The following is a 20,520-nucleotide window of genomic DNA, read 5'->3' on the forward strand; positions in this document are numbered from 1 at the left end:
ATAGTTTGTTTTGGAAGTTAACTTCGAACGGTGTTTTTGATGTGCGCTTCTTCTATAATTCCTTATATGCTTCTCCTATCATTCATTTCCCTTGGAAGTGTATTTGGAGTGTTAAGGTATCTAGAAGAGTTTCTTTCTTTTTATGGACAACAACTTGAGATAGTATTCTTACTATTGATAACCTTGTAAAAATGAACTTGTCTTTGGTTAATTGGTGCTATTTGTGACGCTGTGATGGAGAAATAGTGGATCATCTTTTACTTCATTGTAAGTTTGTACATGCCGTGTGGAGTGAAGTTTTTATTATTATTTAATGTTTGGTATATAGTGGGTGATGTCAAGGATGGTTGTTTCTTTTCTTTGTGCATGAGAGAATTTTTTGGGGATACACTCTTCTTCGGTCTAAAATATGGTGCCAACCTGTTTGATATGACTAATTTAGAAGAAACAAAATACTCGCACTTTTGAGAATATTGAGAAATCTGTTGATCTTTTGAAGTTTTTGTTAGTTGGGACATTATTTGGGTGGTCTCATATTTGGAGTTTTACATAATGTATTTTCGTATTCAATTTCCTACAATCTGCTTCTGTTTCTCTTTGATTTGTTTGTATTTGTTTCAAGTACAATCTATTCATCATCGTGAACATGATGTACTTTTTTATTAATGAAAATATCTATTTACCTATTAAAAAAAAAAGTCATATAGAGGAGAACTAAAGAACAATACCTAAGTACTATACTTAAATTTTGCCCTTATATAATTTCACAATACTTACCAAATGTCTTGAAATTATACACGGAATGATTTATTGTGTTTGATGAATTAGTGACTTACATTTAGTTAGTAGTGATTCTTTGATTGCATTAATAGCAAAGATTCTTAAAATTTTCATATATATATATATATATATATAAAGGATAACATTTTAAATTAATGTACCATTGCTTAGATATTGTACCATAAAAATTCCTCATTTATTTTTATTCATGCAATTGCATTGACCAATGCAACACAAGATGTGTTATGTTCTCCAAATTTAACTGTGCGGCTTATTTCCCAATATTGTAACATAGTTTAAATTAATTATGAAACCTAATATAAAACACCTCTGTTCTAAAGCTGTACTTAAGTTTTATCAATTAAAAAATATAACAAAAACTTCTAAGAAAATGGTATAATAGTGTGCAAAAATGCTTGTTCAGTAAAAAGCCATGTTTCACATGTATCTTGTAATAAAAGCTTCCACTTGTTTGCGTGGAAATCAATGCAAAAAGCATTTTGTTTGAGTTCAATAGAAGGATGCCAGGCTAGTTTTGACATACATGGTATATTATATAAGTTTTCACACTCGAAGGCAAGCACATACGTGTGGACACACCTTAAGCATTAATAATAAGGGATCTAACATCAACACTTTTTCTACGTTGTCAGTCAAAAAACACCAACACTTTTTAGTTTTTCTCAAAAATAGAAAAAGATCAACACATTTTAGAGATTGTAGCCTTGCAGGAAACTAGGAATTGAAATCATCCCAAAGTCCTAAAAAGTAGGTTAATGCTTAATCGTCCTAAGTTTGTACATTTTAAGAAAGATAATGAATATGTAGGGTGCAAGGTTGAAACTTTTGAGGCCCAATCTAACGTGTCCATTGGACATGGGCCAGCCCACCAATTGCTAGTCTGTTTTTTATTAGGATATACTTATATCCTAATCCAACCACATCCAGATTAGGATGCAAAAAGATTAAAATAAAAAAGGGAAAAAAAGAGAAAGAAAAAGAATAACCCAATATTAAAAAAAAAAAAAAATGACACTTAAGCTCTGTTTGGATCACGTTTTGGCGTCGCGTTTCTACATTTTGCCTTTTTTTTTTTTTTTTACCAACGCCTCTTGCACTATTTATGGGACATGAACAGTGAATTAAGGTAAAGTTAAAGTGCTGAACAGTGTTTTCAGCAATGAACAGTAATTTGGAAATTTTTTTTATTGTTTTTAGTTTTTAGCAAAATAAATGGTATCCAAACACACACACTTATGGTCCGTTTATTTTGAGAGGGAAGGAAGTTCCTTTCCTTCAATCCAAACAGACCATAGTATCTCTTCTTGTCTAAAAAACTTTATATATTATTTTTGTGTTCATGTGTTCTAATAAGTATTACTGTTTTCTCAAAAAAAAAAAAAAGAACAAATTAGTCAACAGAAAATTGACGATGAAAAACATATGAAGTGGAGAGAGAGAGAGAGAGAGAGGAATTTAAAAGCATACACAAAAGATATATATATATACACACACACACACATGTATGTATGTATGTATGTTTGTTTGTATGTGAGTGTGCGCGCATGTGAAATCTATCTTTAAAAAAACTATTATTTTTTGGTTAAACTATGTAATCTATTAGGGTTTTAAAGTCATAATTGAATTATACAAAATAAAAGTCATAGCCTTGAATAAGTTCTTCCCCCTAGTTTGAGATGACAATCTTTCTTTCAACCCCTTACTTCCTTCCACATCATATTTTTCAATTCATCAATTGCTTGTTTCCTCGAATGATGAAATTAAGCGAACCAAGATATTGCTTGAGATATCCAAAAATCTTGAGTCCTTAATTGAATAATGATGGATTCTTTTGTTATTTAAGGGGTATTCAAACTTGGGAAATAAAAAAGGGAGGTCTTAGCTCTACTCACCCTTCGTCCTAAAGTGGCCTCAAACAAATCAATGGCGTGTATATTGTACATGCTTATTTTGCAGCTCTACTAAAGATAAGGTTGTCATCAACGAAAAAGCAAATAAATAATATGATGACCCTTCTATTAGTTGTAACGCATTTGAAAGAGCCTTTAACCTTAGCTTGTTTGATTAAAGATGTAAGCCCCTCAACACAAGTAAAAAATAGATAGCAGGCTAAAAGATCCTCCTACTTCAAACCCTTAGGCCCTAGTAGGGATAAGGATATTATATCCTTTAGGTGAACCATGAAGATGAACTAAATAGGAAATATAAGATAGACATGTTAAAATTATGGTTAAATGATTAGATTTATAATTTCTTAATAACTTAAGCTTTTAGGAGAGTATGTAATTTATCAAGACAACCTATAATTAACTTTATCCATTTATTATCAAACCCAACTTTTCCATTATTTCCTCTATGAAGGGCCACTTAATCTTACCATTTGCTCATACCCAACTTCACATTCATTACTCCCTTTGAACCACTTTATGCATAAGAAGGGGTGGAACTAGGATTTTATGAATGAGGGGGCCAAAACTATAACAAATAAAAAATTGAACTAATTTAATTGAGTCATACAAGAAATATGAAGAGTTTGGGGGGCTAACCATATTTTTTTTTTGTAAAGTTTAGGTAAATTCAAGGGTAAAAATATAATATTTGAGAAGTTTGGAGGGGCCAACTATATATATTTTGAAATTTTTTCAAAAAATTAGGGGTAATTTTATAATATTTGAGAAGGCACTTAAACTATCATAAAATATCCTTGGAAACACTTGTTTTATTCTATTTGCTAAAAATTTTGTGATCAACTTAAAAATAACATTAGGATTGGTAATTAGTGATTGAAGAAGGACAATAGACTCCAAGGAATAAGAACAATATAAGTACAATTAGATGAGTGCATAAATAATTGAAAAAGGACAACACAACTACAGCACAAAGATTCGTAACAAGTATGACAAAAGAAAAATTGACATATAATATAGACTAGATGTTTTTGATGGATGCATTTGAAGAGGCATTGTTATCACCTCATCAACTGTAAAACGTTTTACTCAAAAAAAAAAAAAAAAACTGTAAAACAAACGTTTCTACAAAACATCATTCATATCAGGTTTCACCTGCCATCCACACAATCCAACACCCTTTATGTATTAAGAGAACCTTTTAGATGTGAAAATTCCCTTATAGTGGTTGAGCATTTCCTTAGTCACCTAATAAATTTTGAACTACCTAGATTTCAATGTCTTTTTTGATAAAGTATCCTAATATTAAACATTTTCTTATTTAATTAAATTATATTTACTAAATAATTTATAATTAAATTATATATGTTTTTTTACAATTTGTTTTATTTTAAATATATTTATTAGTATTCAATAATTTTTTTTTGAGAAGAAGGTTAGATCTTACTATTAAGGGAAGCTTTTTAAATCAGTTAGAAGTATAGATTCAATGTCTGTGGGAACATCTTCCGTCCAAACTAACAACTGAGGACCTATAATTGCTCATCTTGCAAGTGAATAAGCAACATAGTTACAATAACAAAGTACATGAGAAAAGCTAAAAGCTAGAAAAAAAGAAGCAAGGTATTGTATGTCCTTAGCAATGTGACCCATTTGTGTTTGGGAGTAATACTTATAAGAGATTTCTACCATATATCTTATAACCCAAAAAAAAAGAAAGAACCATATATACAAAATTTTAATTCTTAATATTCACTTTACAAGTATAAGTATTTGTGGGGCATAAAGCGCAAGGACTGAAGTTCTAGTTTTCAAGAGAGAGTTTCAGATACATATATTGATATACAGATTAAAGTAGAAATTCTATCTTGTATAAAATATATATATATATATTAAAAAAATAGATTAATGTTTTTGTTTTCCATTGAGAATATATAAATGAATGGTTAAGATCATGCAAGTATGGTACTTGAAAAAAAAAAAACAATAGGTACAATAAATCGATCTCTATTTACAAAATTTTCAAATCCTATATATGTTTAGGATTGATGTAATCGTAACATCAAAATTCAATTTGAAAACCAAGATAAAGTTTTTTTTGATTTTGCACATATTTATCCCAAAACACACTGATTATTTTCTTAGTTACTATTATTATTATTATCTTTTTAGTTTTTATTTAAAATAATTATCCTATAAATCATACATATAGCTATAAGTTAGGGAAAGATTAATGGCTAAATTCATGGGTAATATGGTAAAAATCCCACATACCCAAAGTCCAACTCCTCTCTACCTCCGTTTACTTTTACTCTTTTGAAAAAAAAAAAAAACAAACACACACAAAATAAAACAAAAACAAAAACTATAATTTTTTTAATATATAATATTTTTTTGATAAAATTAATATAAAATATATATTTTTTAAATTTTATAACTATTTATATTTATACAATAATTTTATTCTCTCTATCTCTCTCACACTCTGCCCCCAAAAAAAAAACCCAAATTGAAACCCTTATCAAAATTCCCAATTATAATTACCCACATGAAATAAAAAAATTAATAAATAAAATTAATTCCCCCAAACTCTCTCTCTTACACACTGACTTTTTTTTTCGTTCCCTTATACGATTGCATCTCTCTTTCGCTTCCTTCATCTTCGTTACCCTTCGTTCTTTGTTCTTCTTCTTCGTTCGTCTCTTCGCAACCCAAAAAAAAAAAAAAAAAACTTCGCTCGTGTGAAATTCCCCGCACGTGCGACCTCGTTTCCCCAATTCGTACAAACCCTTAAAAAGCTTTCAATTTTGCTTTTTTTCGTTACCTTTCAATCTTTTCCCCCAAATCTTTGTTTCGCTGCAAAAAAATCGCCGATCGTCAGTGGTTTTTGTGTGTTGTATCTCCGATCGCCGCTGCTCTCGATTGTACTTCCCAAGGTTCGATTCCCTAGGGTTTTTTTTTTGGTTTATTCAATTTCGATTCACTCACCTAGGGTTTAGAAATCACGAAAATTTTCCCCCAAATTCCGATTTTTGAGTTAATTACACAATTGCCCTTGCTGTCATTACCTTGTTACAATCGCCGATTTTTTTTTTTGTTGGTGTTGAAATTCGATTTGAGAAATTTTCGATTTTTGTGTGCTGATTTTTGGGGATTTTTGATTTTTTGGGTGTAGTGTTGGATGGTTATGAGTGAGGTATGCGGTGTAGCTTGGTGAGAAGAAGGAAAAAGAAGAGGCGATGAATGTGCAGGCGCATATGTCAGGTCCCGCTGCTGCTGCTGTTGCTGCTGCGCAGAACCAGGCGGCGGCCTCTGCCACGTCGCAGAACGGGAGCACGCTTGCTCAACAGATGAATAATTTGGGCGCTGGAGGAGGTAGTGGAGGAGGAGGTGGCAGTGGAGGTGGTGGAGTGCGTGTTTTGTTTGCAGCTGATAATGAGATGCTTAGAGCTCGGGGTTTAATGCAAGAGAAAATGTAAGCTTGATCGTTTGATTTGATTGATTGTTGTTATGCTTGAATTGAATCAATGTGCTTATTTTGTTACTATTGGAGATTTAAGTTATGATGGGATTTGTTAGTGTTTGTTTTGTTGTTTTTTACATTTTTTGAATTGAAGGTGGGGTTATGTTACTAGTAGAAGTTAAAGCTTTAAAGAGATATTGACCCAATTGAGTAATGTTTAGTGTTGCACGACTGAAGCTTGAATCGGCTTTTAATACCAAATTTTTTAGTGGGATCTTTTTGGGAATTCAACACTTAAACTAGATTGATCTTGAAGGGTTTTTTTCGAAATTTTTTTTTTTGATAGGTCTCAATGTTTAAGGGTTTCTTGAGTAAGGTTCATTGAAAAGATGGGGTTTTGAATGTGTTGGTGGGGGGTTTGATATTAAAACAATTAATTGATCATGAAATAAAGAAAGATAAAGTACTAGGTAATCATACTTAGGTTATTCTAAGCAATCACAGTCCGTAGAAGAAGACAATCACTCCCTCAAAGCTTAACATAAGCAGCTGGGATTTATTAAAAGCATTCTCTCTATCTCTTTTATAGGCTATACCCTTTCTCTTATTTCTTAGTTTTTATGGATCATGATCGTAATCTTAGATTAAGATCTTAATGTAGTGATTCACTAGGAAGCACGGACAGGGACATGGGTATGACATGGTGGGCACGATACAGATATAACACGGGTACGACAGTCTAAATGAAGTGTCCGTGCTTCCTAGACTGATTCATCTAGTATACTTTTTGTGTACCAGATGTTTCTGATTCAGTGAACTTTCTGTACTTATCAAAAAACTACTCCCTAGGATTATGACTCTAAATGACCTTTTCCTAGAAAGACTAGGACTCCTAATAATAATGAAAAGAAATCAAGAATTTTAAACCCTATAGAAAAGAACTCTAAACATAAAATAAGACTCATGGGCTTGTAAAGCTGTCCATTCCAGAAAATCTGGTCTAAGCCCTAAACCTCCCTCTTGAGTTTGATAACAACATGAGCCCATTAACATGATGGAATTTTAACTCATCCACCAAACCACCCCAAAGGAAATCTGTCTGAATTTTCTCCATAGGATAGGCCACATTAGCTGGGAGAGAGGGAAGAAAGTCATAAAGTAGGTGGGAAGACTTGAAAGTGTGCTTTTAATTAAGTAGGCTTCTCCCTTTTGAGAGATAAAATCTTTATCCAATCTGCTAATCTCTTCTTTATTCGTTCAAGAATGCCATCTCAAATAGCTTTAGTTTTGAATTGAGCTCCTAAAGGCAAGCCCAAATGTATCCAAACTAAGGTTGAAATTTTACTCTCTAGGATGTCAGCTAGTGCTCCCATATTCTCAACCTCTCCTATAGGAACCATTTCGGATTTATTCGGATATATCTTCAACCTAGAGACTGCTTCGAATAGCAAAAGAGTGCACTGAAGATACCACAATTGTTGTGGCATTGCATCACACATAATGAGCATTTCATCTGTGAAATGTAAATGTGAGATCTTCATCATAAAATTGTTCGCCTTTACTGAAATCCCTAACAAAAAATAGTCTTTACTGAAAAGCAAATTTTAGTAATTAATGGTAGATTGTCGGTAGCTTGGATATGGGTTTATTAATGAAGGATCTGGTAGTGTTTGTGTAGGTATTTGGATGTGATTAAGCACTCTCTCAGGGTATATTTTTATTCAATTTTTTTATTTTAAAACTGTGTGTCTCATGTGGACTATATGGAGAGTGGAACCATCGAATACTTGAGGGGGAGGATCTTTCAATTCTGGAGCTGAAACCTTTTTTCTTGCGTACTTTGTATGATTGGATGTCTGTGATGAGTGGCCTCTCATTTTCTTTGCTTGTCAAATTTTTAGATTTGTGAACTTTCTGTTGGTATTCTTGGCCTTCCCTATTATTTGCTTGTGTGAATTGGGAGTGGTCTGTACTGTTTCTTTTTCTTTTTTTAAATAATTTTTTATTTTTAATAAAGGTTTCATTAATCTATACATATGGAAAAAAAACTATTTCCCAATATGCTAGACATTTCAAGATTTCTCTCAATGTGTTTGTAACGGGGACTACTTATCAAAATTTAAGAAATGATAGTATTGGTGGATGTCCATCAATATCCTGACTTTTTTTTTTCACCATTTTGACGGTTTAAAGTGTAAACAGGAGTTAATTGGCACATGAAGCATAGTATGATTTTACTCCACGTATGGGAGGCATACAATCACATAATGACGGATCCCAATTATTGCAAAACCAATTGTATTCGTACAATACTCCTAAGTTGATTTTTGCAAATTAAGTGTGCCACATAACTTATGTAGTATGATTTATGTCTCTCATAATTAACTTTCCTTAGGCTACAGATGAAATTCATTAGCAAGAATATGCTGTTTTAGTTTTTGACTGTGTCTTTTATGTGGGCAGAAATTTTTAGATGTTTCTATCAACATATGCCTAGAATAGACATCGTAAATATGTTTTTTTTTACTAGGAGTGATACATTGTTGAATGGATGATTCATGGTAGTATTGTTAAATCAGCTCTGATTTAATCATCTTCTTGAGCTCTATTTACTTCCTTTTTTTATTAAAAAAAAAATCTGAGTGATTATGGTGGAATGGATGATTAATGGTAGTATGATTAAATCAGTTCTGATTTAATCCTTTTTTTTAAAGTTCTGTTTAAACATTTATCTTAAATTCCCCATCCCCTCCGCTTGGGACAAGGAAAAGGGAGGGGGAAGATTGTCCAGAAAATGTGGGACAGCTATTGGACCATTATTGATTTATCATTCTTGTATGAATATGAACTTGATGTTCTTTTATAATAGCGTTAGATTATTATCCAAGAACTTGCTTTAGACATTTGTGCAATTTTTTATTGCTCAATGTTGATAAAACTTTATGATCTTCTGCTCTTTTTCCAGCTATGCTATCTTATCGCAGCGGCACCAGCAGCAGCCACTTGATGAGAATACAAGAAAGAAGTTTAAGGATATTGTGAAGCGTTTAGAGGAGGGTTTATTGAGATCAGCTCATTCAAAGGTTTTTGTTGCCCTTACCCTTATTTAAGCAAGTGGGAGTCTTCACTGTTTCTCAAAGTCACGCTAAAAGCATAGCACCTTTCTTTCCTTCTGCTATTATAATATTTCTTTTTTATTGAAAATGTTTTGCATTCTTGCATTGTTCCCAGGAGTTTTATATATCTGTCTGACTATATTGTTCCTCTTATCTAATGTTTGTAAATTCTGTCATAGGAGGATTACATGAACCTTGAAACACTTGAGAGCCGTTTGCATCAATTGATTAAACGCTCACATATGAATCCTCGGAACCAATATCCACAGCTTGTTAATTCTTCCTCCCCCGTTGGTACAATGATACCAACACCTGGTATGTCACACAGTGGGAATTCAACCATGATTGTTGCATCTTCTGTAGATGCTTCAATGATCGCTGCTAGTGCACCTACGACTGTCAACCCTGGAAGCCTGTTGCCAAGTGGTGGCATACATGGTGGTTCCTTTAATAGATCTGATGGTAATTGAAATTATTTTACAAATGTTATTTCTCTTTGCTTCTTTGCGACAGCATTACAGTCCCTACTCTTGCAGGTTCTTTGTCTAATGGATATCAGCAGTCTCCTGCCAATTTTTCCCTCAGTTCTGGTGGAAACTTATCATCAATGGGTGCTCAAACAATTACAAGCCAAATGATTCCCACTCCTGGATTTAATAGTAATAACAATAATGGTAATAATAATACCAGTCAGTCTTATATGAACATGGAATCTTCTAATAATGGTGGTGGGTTTTCCAATGTTGAGTCAACGATGGTATCACAACCACTGCAGCAAAAGCAGCATCATGGTGGTCAAAATAGCCGCATATTGCACAGTCTTGGTAGTCAAATGGGAAGTGGAATTAGGTCTGGCTTGCAGCAGAAAGCTTATTTTTCAAATGGGGCTTTAAATGGTGGTGGGTTAGGGTTGATGGGGAATAATTTACAACTTGTGAATGAACGTGGTACCTCTGAGGGCTATCTTCCTGCCACATCTTATACTAATTCACCCAAACCTTTTCAGCCTCACTTCGATCAACATCAGCAATCGATAATGCAGGGTAATGCCCCTCCTTCCCTCCTTTCTTGTGTGTGTTTATGGCTTCTTTTCTGTGTATTACATCATACTTTATGTGGGAAGATGTATGTTAATTTTGATACAAATCAGCAATCTTACAACGAACAATTTAATGATTAGGTGATGGATATGGAATGAACAATTCCGATTCTTTTGGGTCTGGAAACTTCTATGGTGCTGCAACATCTGTTGGATCAATGATGAATACTCAGAACTTGAGTTCAGTTAGCTTGCCATCTATATCCAAAACCAACTCTTCTCTGATAAGCAATCAGTCAAATTTGCAAGCTACTCAACAGGCTGCCTATATAAAGACTCCATCAGTTGATCAATCAGAAAAGATGAATTTTCAAGCTTCAATAACTTCAAGAGACAATCTACTACACTCTCATCAACAGCAGCAATTTCAACAGCAGTCCCATCAGTTTCAACAGCAGCAATTTGTTCAACAGCAACGCCAACAGAAGCAGCTTCAACAGCAACAGAATATGCTAAATAGTGATACTTTTGGTCAGTCTCAACTGACATCTGATATAGGCAACCAAGTGAAACGTGAACCTGGAGTGGAGCACCACAATGAAGTTATGAACTCACAAGTTTCGGAACAATTCCAGTTGTCTGAGATGCAGAACCAATTCCAGCAGAACTCTGCTGAAGACCGATCCAGGAGTGCTCAACAGCTCTCTCTTCCATCTTCACAGCATGATATCTGCTCGCCAATGTCTCAAAATTCTCAACAAATGCAACAATTGCTACATCCAAACCAACTGGTTACGGATTCCCAAAGCGATTATAGCTGCCTTTCTGTTGGGGCACAATCAGAATCTGTGCTGCAGGGTCAATGGCATCCTCAGTCACAAGACAGGAATCATGTACCGAGGAGTATGCCTCTTGAGCATCATGTGCAAGAGGATTTCCGTCAGAGAATATCTAGGCAAGATGAAGCTCAGTGCAATAACTTATCATCAGAAGGATCTGTTATTGGTCGAACTGCTGCTTGTAGAAGCACCACTGAGCCCCCTAATTTAACTGGTGCTACCTGTAAATCTGGAAATCCTAGCCTTGAAGCGATGTATAGAAATCAGCAGAAATGGCTCTTGTTCTTGCGACATGCTAATCGATGTACGTCCCCCAAAGGGAAATGTCTAGTACCTCAATGTGTGATTGCTCAAGAGTTGTTGTTGCACATTCGTAAATGCAATCTGCCTTTATGCACATATGCTCGTTGCCGTCATACCAAGGACTTGGTTGAACATTTCAAGAAATGCAGGAATCCCAATTGCCCTGTTTGTGTTCCTGTAAGAAACTATATAATAAAACAACAATTGAGTGCACGATATATTGCACGTTCTCGAACAGAGTCTGCTTGTTTGCCAACTTCAATTACTGCGTCTAGTAAATCCTATGATACTGGAGACACTTCGGTTAGATTGATGTCAAAGACTTCCTCTATTGTTGAAACTACGGAAGATGTACTACCCTCTTCAAAACGCTTGAAGATAGAGCAGCCCTCCCAATCTCTTATTCCTGAGAGTGAAAGTTCTGCAGTATCAGTTTCTGCATTTAGTGAACCCCATGGGTCGCAGGATGTCCACCTCCAAGATAACCAACATAATGAGATTTGTATGCCCGTTAAATCTGAGTTTCCAGAGGTAAAGAAGGAAATTGCTGAAAGTTCTGTACAAGAAAGTCTTGGTGAGATGAAAAAGGACGATACAAATGATAACTGCAACCAAAGGCCAGATGGTGAATCTATTGCATATAATGAGCCTTCTAGTTTGTCTAAGCAAGAAAATATTAAACTTGAGAAAGAGATTGATCCAGCTAAGCAAGAAAATGCGTCACAGCCTGCAGAAAATGCAGCTAGTACCACGAAATCTGGGAAGCCAAAAATAAAGGGTGTGTCATTGACTGAACTTTTCACTCCAGAGCAGGTTAGGGAGCATATTACAGGTCTCAGGCAGTGGGTTGGCCAAGTAAGTTTTTTGGATTTCCTTTGCAACTAAATTCACACTGTTAATTTTATTTATGTAAATGGTTTATTGAAAGGTCAATAGTTTACATTTTTTTTAAGGTCTAGTTTACAATTTTCTGAACTTATTTTTTAGTCTTGAGATTCACTAAAATATCATCATTGAATTGGTTTATAAAAGAAATGAGGCCTGCTTTTAGAGAGAAAACAAGGGAGTCCATCTTTGAGGTTGTGCGATCCTTTTTTTCTTCCCCACTACCTATCAGAATAACTTTTGGTTATAATATATGTTCTTCATGTTTGTTTACCTCCCTTACAACTTCTTTTGTTAAAGTGAATATTCATTAAAACATTTAGTCTTCTATGATCATTACATGGATTATTGGTGTTTGTCTACATAAAATAGTTTTAATTGTCGTGCACTAGAAAATATATCCTGTATATTTTACCCTTGGTATGCCACCTTGTCCTACAGCCTTCTCTTACATATATTAGTATATTTTTCTAGGCAAGTAATATGGACTATAATATTCCAATTATGATTTCTGGGGGTCTTTTGCTGTTGGACCTTTTTCTTTATAATAACATTGTATGAAAAAGTTTAGTCCAATAAACTAGATGAAAATAATCCCAATTAGATTATAATTCTTTTTTTTTTTTTTCTATTTACAGAGTAAAGCAAAGGCAGAAAAGAATCAAGCAATGGAGCATGCAATGAGTGAGAATTCTTGTCAGTTGTGTGCAGTTGAGAAGCTCACTTTTGAACCACCACCTATATATTGCACTCCATGTGGTGCTCGCATCAAGCGAAATGCAATGTATTATACCATGGGTGCTGGTGATACACGACATTATTTCTGTATTCCATGTTATAACGAGGCTCGTGGAGACACCATAGTTGTTGATGGGACTGCCATTCCAAAGGCAAGGCTAGAAAAGAAGAAAAATGATGAAGAGACTGAGGAATGGGTATGTTCTCTCATTTCAATTTGCTTTTATTGGTTCATTGCATGAGTTTATCGACTGTTCTTTTGTATTAAACTGTCAATGATCATGTGCAGTGGGTTCAATGTGATAAGTGTGAAGCTTGGCAACATCAAATTTGTGCTTTATTTAATGGTCGAAGAAATGATGGTGGACAAGCTGAATACACTTGCCCAAATTGCTATATACAAGAGGTTGAAAGAGGAGAGCGTAAGCCCTTGCCACAAAGTGCTGTTCTTGGGGCCAAAGATTTGCCAAGAACAATTCTTAGTGACCATATAGAGCAGCGGTTATTTAGGAGACTGAAGCAGGAAAGACAAGAGAGGGCAAGGCTTCATGGAAAAGGTTTTGATGAGGTGATTGCGTGTAACATGCTCTCATTTAATTTTTTTCTGGTGAAGATGATATAAAATGTTGCATTTCATCATGGCACGACATGGGGTTTCTTTGCTGAAGAATGTTAAGTGAAAGCTGCTAGCCATCATGTACAACCTTTGATTAAGTCAGCTTTCAGTTTTTGATGGCTGATTCTAACTAGTGCGTACAACAACCAAGCCTTAATCCCAAATTTCTTAAATGTAGAAATTGCAATATCAGGTTTTGAACCTGGATGCAAATAGTCCATTAACCCATTCATAATTGTGACTAAATTTTACAATGGCCGTCAACCTACTGCAACCCTCCATTTTCTGGGCTTGAGACTGGTTGTGAACAAATATATGCTACTCAGCACAGACACATTCTCACTAGTGTATAGTTTTGAAATTTCTACTAAAAATGGATCAATGTTACTGTTTGCAAACACTATAGAGGTTAAATATTATGAAACACTCATAATGCATTGAACATAACCTGAAGTTCTGAGGTGAGGAAGTTGGTTTGTTTTTATTTATTTATTTATTTTATCTTTATTATCAATGTTATTTGTAATTCTGTTTTTATATTTATGTTTTTTGGGATAATGAAGGATTTGTTTGTGAGTTAGTGAAGTTCTGATCTAGCTGATTTAGTTACCATCCTTTCCTTGAAGCATGTTGTACAAGGGTCTTCTTTGGGAGTTAATATAATGCTGAATTACTTGCCAAGGGTCCATTAGCTTGAGCTCCTGGCACTTTCTCGGAATTTTCTCTCCTGATATTTACAGATTTTTTTTGGGCAGTCACTTTATTTCTGTATGTTCCAGAGCTGATTACTTTCCTGTCTATACTAGATGCTACATAGGAGGTAGCTTGTTCAGTCATTTAGGCGGGATTATAATGTCTTAGGGGATTTATATATTTATTATTTCTCCAAGAGGGACTTTAAACAGATTGCCCATAGAAAGGGAAAATCCCCAAAAGAGTTTAACACTCTGGCGCAGGGCAACTAAATGGTCTTCCCATAGCACCTGGGGTTATGGACTTCCAGTTTATGGGGGGTACTGTGAAAAAAGTTGGAAGTGATATTTTGCTAGGTTCCTGGAGCAGAATCTCTTGCTATTGCTAGCTGATATTTGTTATTAGCTAATTTCAATTAAATTGATATTGCTAGGTTCCTGGAGCAGAATCACTTGTAATTAGAGTTGTTTCATCTGTTGACAAAAAGTTGGAAGTGAAGCAGCGGTTTCTTGAAATATTTCAAGAAGAGAATTATCCAACTGAATTTCCATATAAATCCAAGGTATGAAGAGTCTCCATTGAGTTGGTATGTCTCTAATATTGACAGAGGCAACACAAAATTGCTATAATAGTAGTTATTCACTAACTAAGTCTTTTTTGTTCCAGGTAGTTTTGTTGTTTCAGAAGATTGAAGGTGTAGAAGTATGCCTATTTGGCATGTATGTTCAAGAATTTGGATCTGAATCTCAATTTCCAAATCAGCGTCGCGTCTATCTCTCATACCTGGACTCTGTCAAGTATTTCAGACCTGAGATTAAAGCAGTGACTGGAGAGGCTCTTCGTACATTCGTTTATCATGAAATTCTGGTAGGGTCCGGACTTCACTTGTCTCATTACCTTCTAAGTGACCATTAATATGGAATCTTCAATCCGAGCTATTGACCTTCGTATATTATGCTCTTTTCAGATTGGATACCTTGAATATTGCAAGTTACGAGGTTTTACAAGCTGCTATATATGGGCTTGCCCTCCATTAAAGGGTGAAGATTATATTTTATATTGTCATCCAGAAATTCAAAAAACACCTAAATCTGATAAGCTCCGGGAATGGTGAGCCTTGTAACTCTCAAAACTTAACTTTTTTAATCATTTTACCAATTTTTCATTCTTATTTAACTCATGCTTGGAATGCTTTCTGTATCAGGTATTTAGCAATGTTAAGAAAAGCAGCCAAGGAAAATATTGTGGTTGATCTCACTAATTTGTATGACCATTTCTTTGTAACTACTGGTGAATGTAAGGCTAAGGTAACTGCTGCTAGGTTGCCATATTTTGATGGTGACTACTGGCCTGGTGCTGCGGAAGATCTGATTTATCAGATGCGTCAAGAAGAAGATGGTAGAAAACAAAATAAGAAAGGAACAACTAAGAAGACCATAACAAAGAGGGCTTTAAAAGCTACTGGTCAGTCTGATCTTTCTGGTAACGCGTCAAAGGATCTGCTGCTCATGCATAAAGTAATTTTCTATTTCATATCTTTCTGCTTACCGTTTTTCTTGCTAATCAGATTTTCGGAGATCTGCTGATTTTCAAGTGATTCTTATTAAAAGGATGAGTTATATCAAAATCTTATAGATTTCTACAGCATCAAAATCGTATTTTCTTGTTTGTTTGGAGGTTTTATCTTTTGTTCTTACAAGGCTTTCCTCCACCCCAGCTTGGTGAAACCATCTGCCCAATGAAGGAAGATTTTATCATGGTTCATTTGCAGCATGCATGCACTCACTGTTGTATCCTAATGGTATCTGGAAATCGTTGGGTTTGCAACCAGTGCAAAAATTTCCAGCTGTGTGATAAGTAAGAATTCTGCAATCTTTGCCTTCATCATTATAGCTAGTTTATTTAATGTGACCTATTAAAAAAAAAAGATAGTTTATTTAATGTGCGATATATGTAAGTATATTCATAAGGGTTTGCTCATGTGTTAAGCTACAATTTTTTTCAAAAGAATCAAGTTTACGAATACTAACATTTACAGAATCATTCAGTTCCCAAGATATTGATACCAACAATACAAACTACAAAAAATTGTAAATATTTTTCAAACTTTTTTTATTATCCTAAATCTGATATACCAGTGTACAGATATTTGATCGTAGGCGTGGAATATACTTTAATAAAAATGCTACATATATGCCCTTACTTCCGAAAACCTTCTAGGCACTCTTTGTGGCAAAACTGCTTGTAAATCTGTTTTCTTTTTCTCAAATGTTTCATAACCTATCAAAAAAAAAAGTTTCATAATCTCATGCTCATTAATATGAAAAATGGACTTCTTGACTGGTTAATTTTTTAATATTATATTTTCAAGACCATTCTTTTCGGGGTGGGTTTCGTTTCAAGTAATATTTGTTACTGCTGGCTTTTAGGAAGTGAACTGATGTTTCTTGCTTAAGTCTGAAATTGAAAAATGCAGATTTTCCTTAATATTATAATTTTGTTTGCAGAAGATAAGAATTGAATGGTCTGGTTTATTTTTAGCTGATAAATTATCTTTTCTTTTTGGTAAGTAATGAAAGAGCTGTTTAATAAATGTTTGCTTCTGACTAGGAACTAACAGAAGTTTTTAATAGTTGTTGGATCCTCTATTCTTAAAACTGTATACATGTTATTCTACACTGCAAGTTTCTTGTTAGGATTTAATAATATGTTCTTATCTGCATATCCTGTTCCCTTTTTACTTTTGGTTCCAGCTTGGTGGAGTTAATGTAAACTATATTGATGGGTTTGCTCTTTCTGTTCCTTGAAAATAACTATACATTTTCCTGAGATGGTTTTTTTTTTTTTAGTTCTGATGTTTGCATATATCTCACAGATGTTATGAATCAGAACAGAAACGTGAAGAAAGAGAAAGACATCCAAACAATCAGAGGGAAAAACATGTCCTCTATCCGGTAAGATCCTTTACCACGAAATACTTCTATTTTGAAAATGAGCGGTTTTGAAAACGAGCGGTTTTGAAAACAGCCGAGTAAACTGTATTGGCAATTTCTTAACTGAAAAATGGAACATTGCTAAACCCTGCAGATTGAAATCACTGATGTACCTGTTGATACAAAGGATAAAGATGAGATCCTTGAGAGTGAATTCTTTGACACTAGACAAGCATTTCTGAGTCTTTGTCAAGGAAATCATTATCAGTATGATACCCTGCGGCGGGCTAAACATTCTTCGATGATGGTCCTTTACCATCTGCATAACCCAACTGCTCCTGCATTTGTGACGACATGTAATGTATGTCATCTTGACATTGAAACTGGTCAGGGTTGGAGATGTGAAGTCTGCCCTGAGTATGATGTATGCAATGGATGCTATCAAAAGGGCATTGATCATCCTCATAGGTTGACAAACCATCCATCCATAGCTGACCGTGATGCTCAGAATAAAGAAGCAAGGCAAATACGAGTTCAACAGGTTCTGCATATCATTATCTTTTTTGTAATTAAAGATACAGTGAAACAATATTTTTAGTCACTTGCTTTGGTCAATCTTTCAATGTTTCATGGCAATTTTCTTCTGCACACGAGTACCTCTACAAGCTCCAATGCTTTAATATACTTGTTTTGTGTTTCCTTTACCTGAAAACACCACATTCCCCCTTTCTTCCCTCATTGTTTAGTATTATCATGAGTCACTATGTCTATGTGGGGTATTTACTTGACAGTTTGTTACATGTATAGTTCTTAGTCCTGAATTATTTATTTGGCCTAGTAAAGTATGGTGATGGGAGGGAATTAGATATTTCCTATAATTGTCTTTTGTTTTTCCAAAATTTTCCCCATCTTTCGCCCAGAGCCTTGTAGCTCAATTGGTTGGCACCTCTTAGTATTTCCAATGGAGACATCTAGGGTTCAAATCCTTCCACCCCCAATTATCAAATTATCCAAAAAATTTCCCCATCTTTCCTTGCGGTTTTGCATGTCCAATCAAAGTAATCGGGATGTTTTTGTCTAAGGTTTTGCAATAAGTTCTGTTAATTATATCTATCATATATTGACCATATGAACATGCAATTTGGAGACCTTGGCATCTTTATAGATTTGGTCTGACATCATTGGTTATTTCACATTGCAGCTTAGGAAGATGCTTGATCTTCTGGTGCATGCATCTCAATGTCGTTCCTCACATTGCCAATACCCAAATTGTCGCAAGGTGAAGGGTCTTTTTCGCCATGGGATACATTGCAAAACCCGTGCATCTGGAGGTTGTGTTCTTTGTAAGAAAATGTGGTATCTCCTTCAACTTCATGCTCGAGCTTGCAAAGAATCTGAGTGCAATGTACCACGTTGCAGGTTTATAAATCAACCTCTTTACTATTATCAATCACTTGCCAACTTTGCTCCTTTAACTCTCTCCTTTTTTTCATTTTGTGTTTGGGTATTAAAGAGTTCTTTTTAATAATTTGTTCAGAGATCTAAAAGAACATTTGAGGAGGCTACAGCAGCAGTCTGACTCTCGCCGAAGAGCTGCCGTGATGGAGATGATGAGACAGAGAGCTGCAGAGGTTGCCAGCAATGCTGGATGATCAATTTGTACATACTAATATGGAGTTTTGAAGAAAACCCTCTAGTTAGAGGGAGGTAGACCATAGTTTTTGTGCTGCTCCACGACACTGCTGGAAACCAGGCAGTGATGGTAAAAGTGGTGGGCTTAGACGGTTGGAAGGGGATAAGCGTAGAATACTACAACAGATTGGTTCGTATTCACTTTTTAGGGAAATATTCTTTTCATTTATATCTCCACGACTCATTTCTCCCTCAGCAAGTGAAGTTTATAGACCAGAGCTACCCTCTTCAACCACTTAACAATGCTGCTCGGGGTATTAGAGTACTGATGCTTGCGTCTCTCACTCTGGCCCGATTTGGTGATTCTTTGATTTTATGATCCTCTTGTATTCTGTAAGAATGTCATCCTTGGGTGGCGATTGTACTATAATTGTTCTAATCTTTCTAGAAAAATATTTTCTTTACAAAGGAATGTCAGAGGGATGTTAGTTTCCAAATCCCTCCTTTTTTATATTTTTTGTTTTATATTGACCCTTTTTTGTAGAATGTCTTATTTAAAGAAGGAAAAATAAGTAGTGTCTCCAAAACTCAAGCATTCATTTTGATTGATACAGTTATGTTTATATGGTCTATACGTAATTGAACAAGTAGTTTTTGATTGTTACTCTTTCTTTTGTTGTGTTGGTTGTACTTTTATAGGTTCTGCACAGAAAACATTTCATTCCATGATTATTGTGCTCAAATCCTATAGCCCCTGTAACTGTAAGCCCAACTAATATGAACTTTGAAGTATGTATGAGCCACAGAAGCTGCGTGTCTTAGCAATTTTTGGTGCAATTTGGGCCACTTATCCTTGGAAATTCCAGTACCACATGGACTAGAACAACCTTGGAAATCTACATGGAAGTCTTTTCGCATTTCATTGTCTCCAATGGAGAGAGATGCCAAATAAAATCACCTGGCTTTGCTCTTCACTTTAACTCGTTATTTACTCTTGCATTTGCACTCAACACTAACAAAATTAATATTCAGACATGACGGCTTCAATTGTGTTTTACTTTCTTACCTCGAGTTACTTTGACAATTCCCAAAATTTTCAGTTTTGATTTGAAATTTATTTTTAATCCCTAAAATTTAGAACAAGATCGATTTTATAGGTTTTTTTTTTTTTTTTTGAAAATATAATTTCATCCTTTCATCTGTCTCCCATTAAATTATTTTAAGTTTTTTTTTTCCTTATTAATGTGCCGTGTCAACACTCCATTTGTTATATATGAAAACGATTCTCTTTTAAAAGACAAACAAATTGCAACAATTTAAATTTGAGATATGTGAAAATATTAAAGACTAAATTAAATTGAAATGTTTTAAATTTGAGAAATGAAAATCGTACTTGGATTAAATTCAGTAAGGAAAAATATATTTTTACCTTTTTTCTTTGACTGTGGGTCAGATTTCATTATTAAAAAAAAAAAAAAATTCATTATCTGATTCATAAATTTTCCTCATTGGTGGGCATTTCTCATGGTTTTTCAACTGAGCACACATTATCTGG

At 34.5% G+C, this 20,520-nt stretch overlaps 1 protein-coding gene across 1 annotated transcript; it reads left to right on the forward strand.

The window, feature by feature from the left end:
* The first annotated feature begins 5,303 nt into the window (after positions 1 to 5,303).
* LOC142633259 (histone acetyltransferase HAC1) lies at positions 5,304 to 19,636 on the forward strand. Its single transcript, XM_075807474.1, has 17 exons — positions 5,304 to 5,644; positions 5,884 to 6,183; positions 9,137 to 9,254; positions 9,467 to 9,749; positions 9,824 to 10,330; positions 10,468 to 12,323; positions 12,992 to 13,288; positions 13,381 to 13,659; positions 14,834 to 14,962; positions 15,067 to 15,267; positions 15,368 to 15,510; positions 15,605 to 15,917; positions 16,118 to 16,257; positions 17,276 to 17,354; positions 17,488 to 17,874; positions 18,535 to 18,752; positions 18,871 to 19,636. The coding sequence occupies exons 2-17, from the start codon at positions 5,948 to 5,950 to the stop codon at positions 18,983 to 18,985; spliced, it is 5,301 nt and encodes a 1,766-aa protein (XP_075663589.1). The 5' UTR covers positions 5,304 to 5,644; positions 5,884 to 5,947; the 3' UTR covers positions 18,986 to 19,636.
* Positions 19,637 to 20,520: the final 884 nt, after the last annotated feature.

The sequence above is a fragment of the Castanea sativa genome, chromosome 5 (genome assembly GCF_040712315.1).
Source record: "Castanea sativa cultivar Marrone di Chiusa Pesio chromosome 5, ASM4071231v1".
NCBI classification, from domain to species: Eukaryota; Viridiplantae; Streptophyta; class Magnoliopsida; order Fagales; family Fagaceae; genus Castanea; species Castanea sativa.

Excerpts from the sequence above, each read along its gene's own strand:
- LOC142633259 (XM_075807474.1), top strand. The coding sequence starts at position 5,948 with ATGAATGTGCAGGCGCATATGTCAGGTCCCGCTGCTGCTGCTGTTGCT. Across the intron at positions 12,324-12,991 it reads TCAGGCAGTGGGTTGGCCAA|AGTAAAGCAAAGGCAGAAAA; the intron begins GTAAGTTTTTTG and ends TTCTATTTACAG. Across the intron at positions 15,511-15,604 it reads TCTGATAAGCTCCGGGAATG|GTATTTAGCAATGTTAAGAA; the intron begins GTGAGCCTTGTA and ends TTTCTGTATCAG.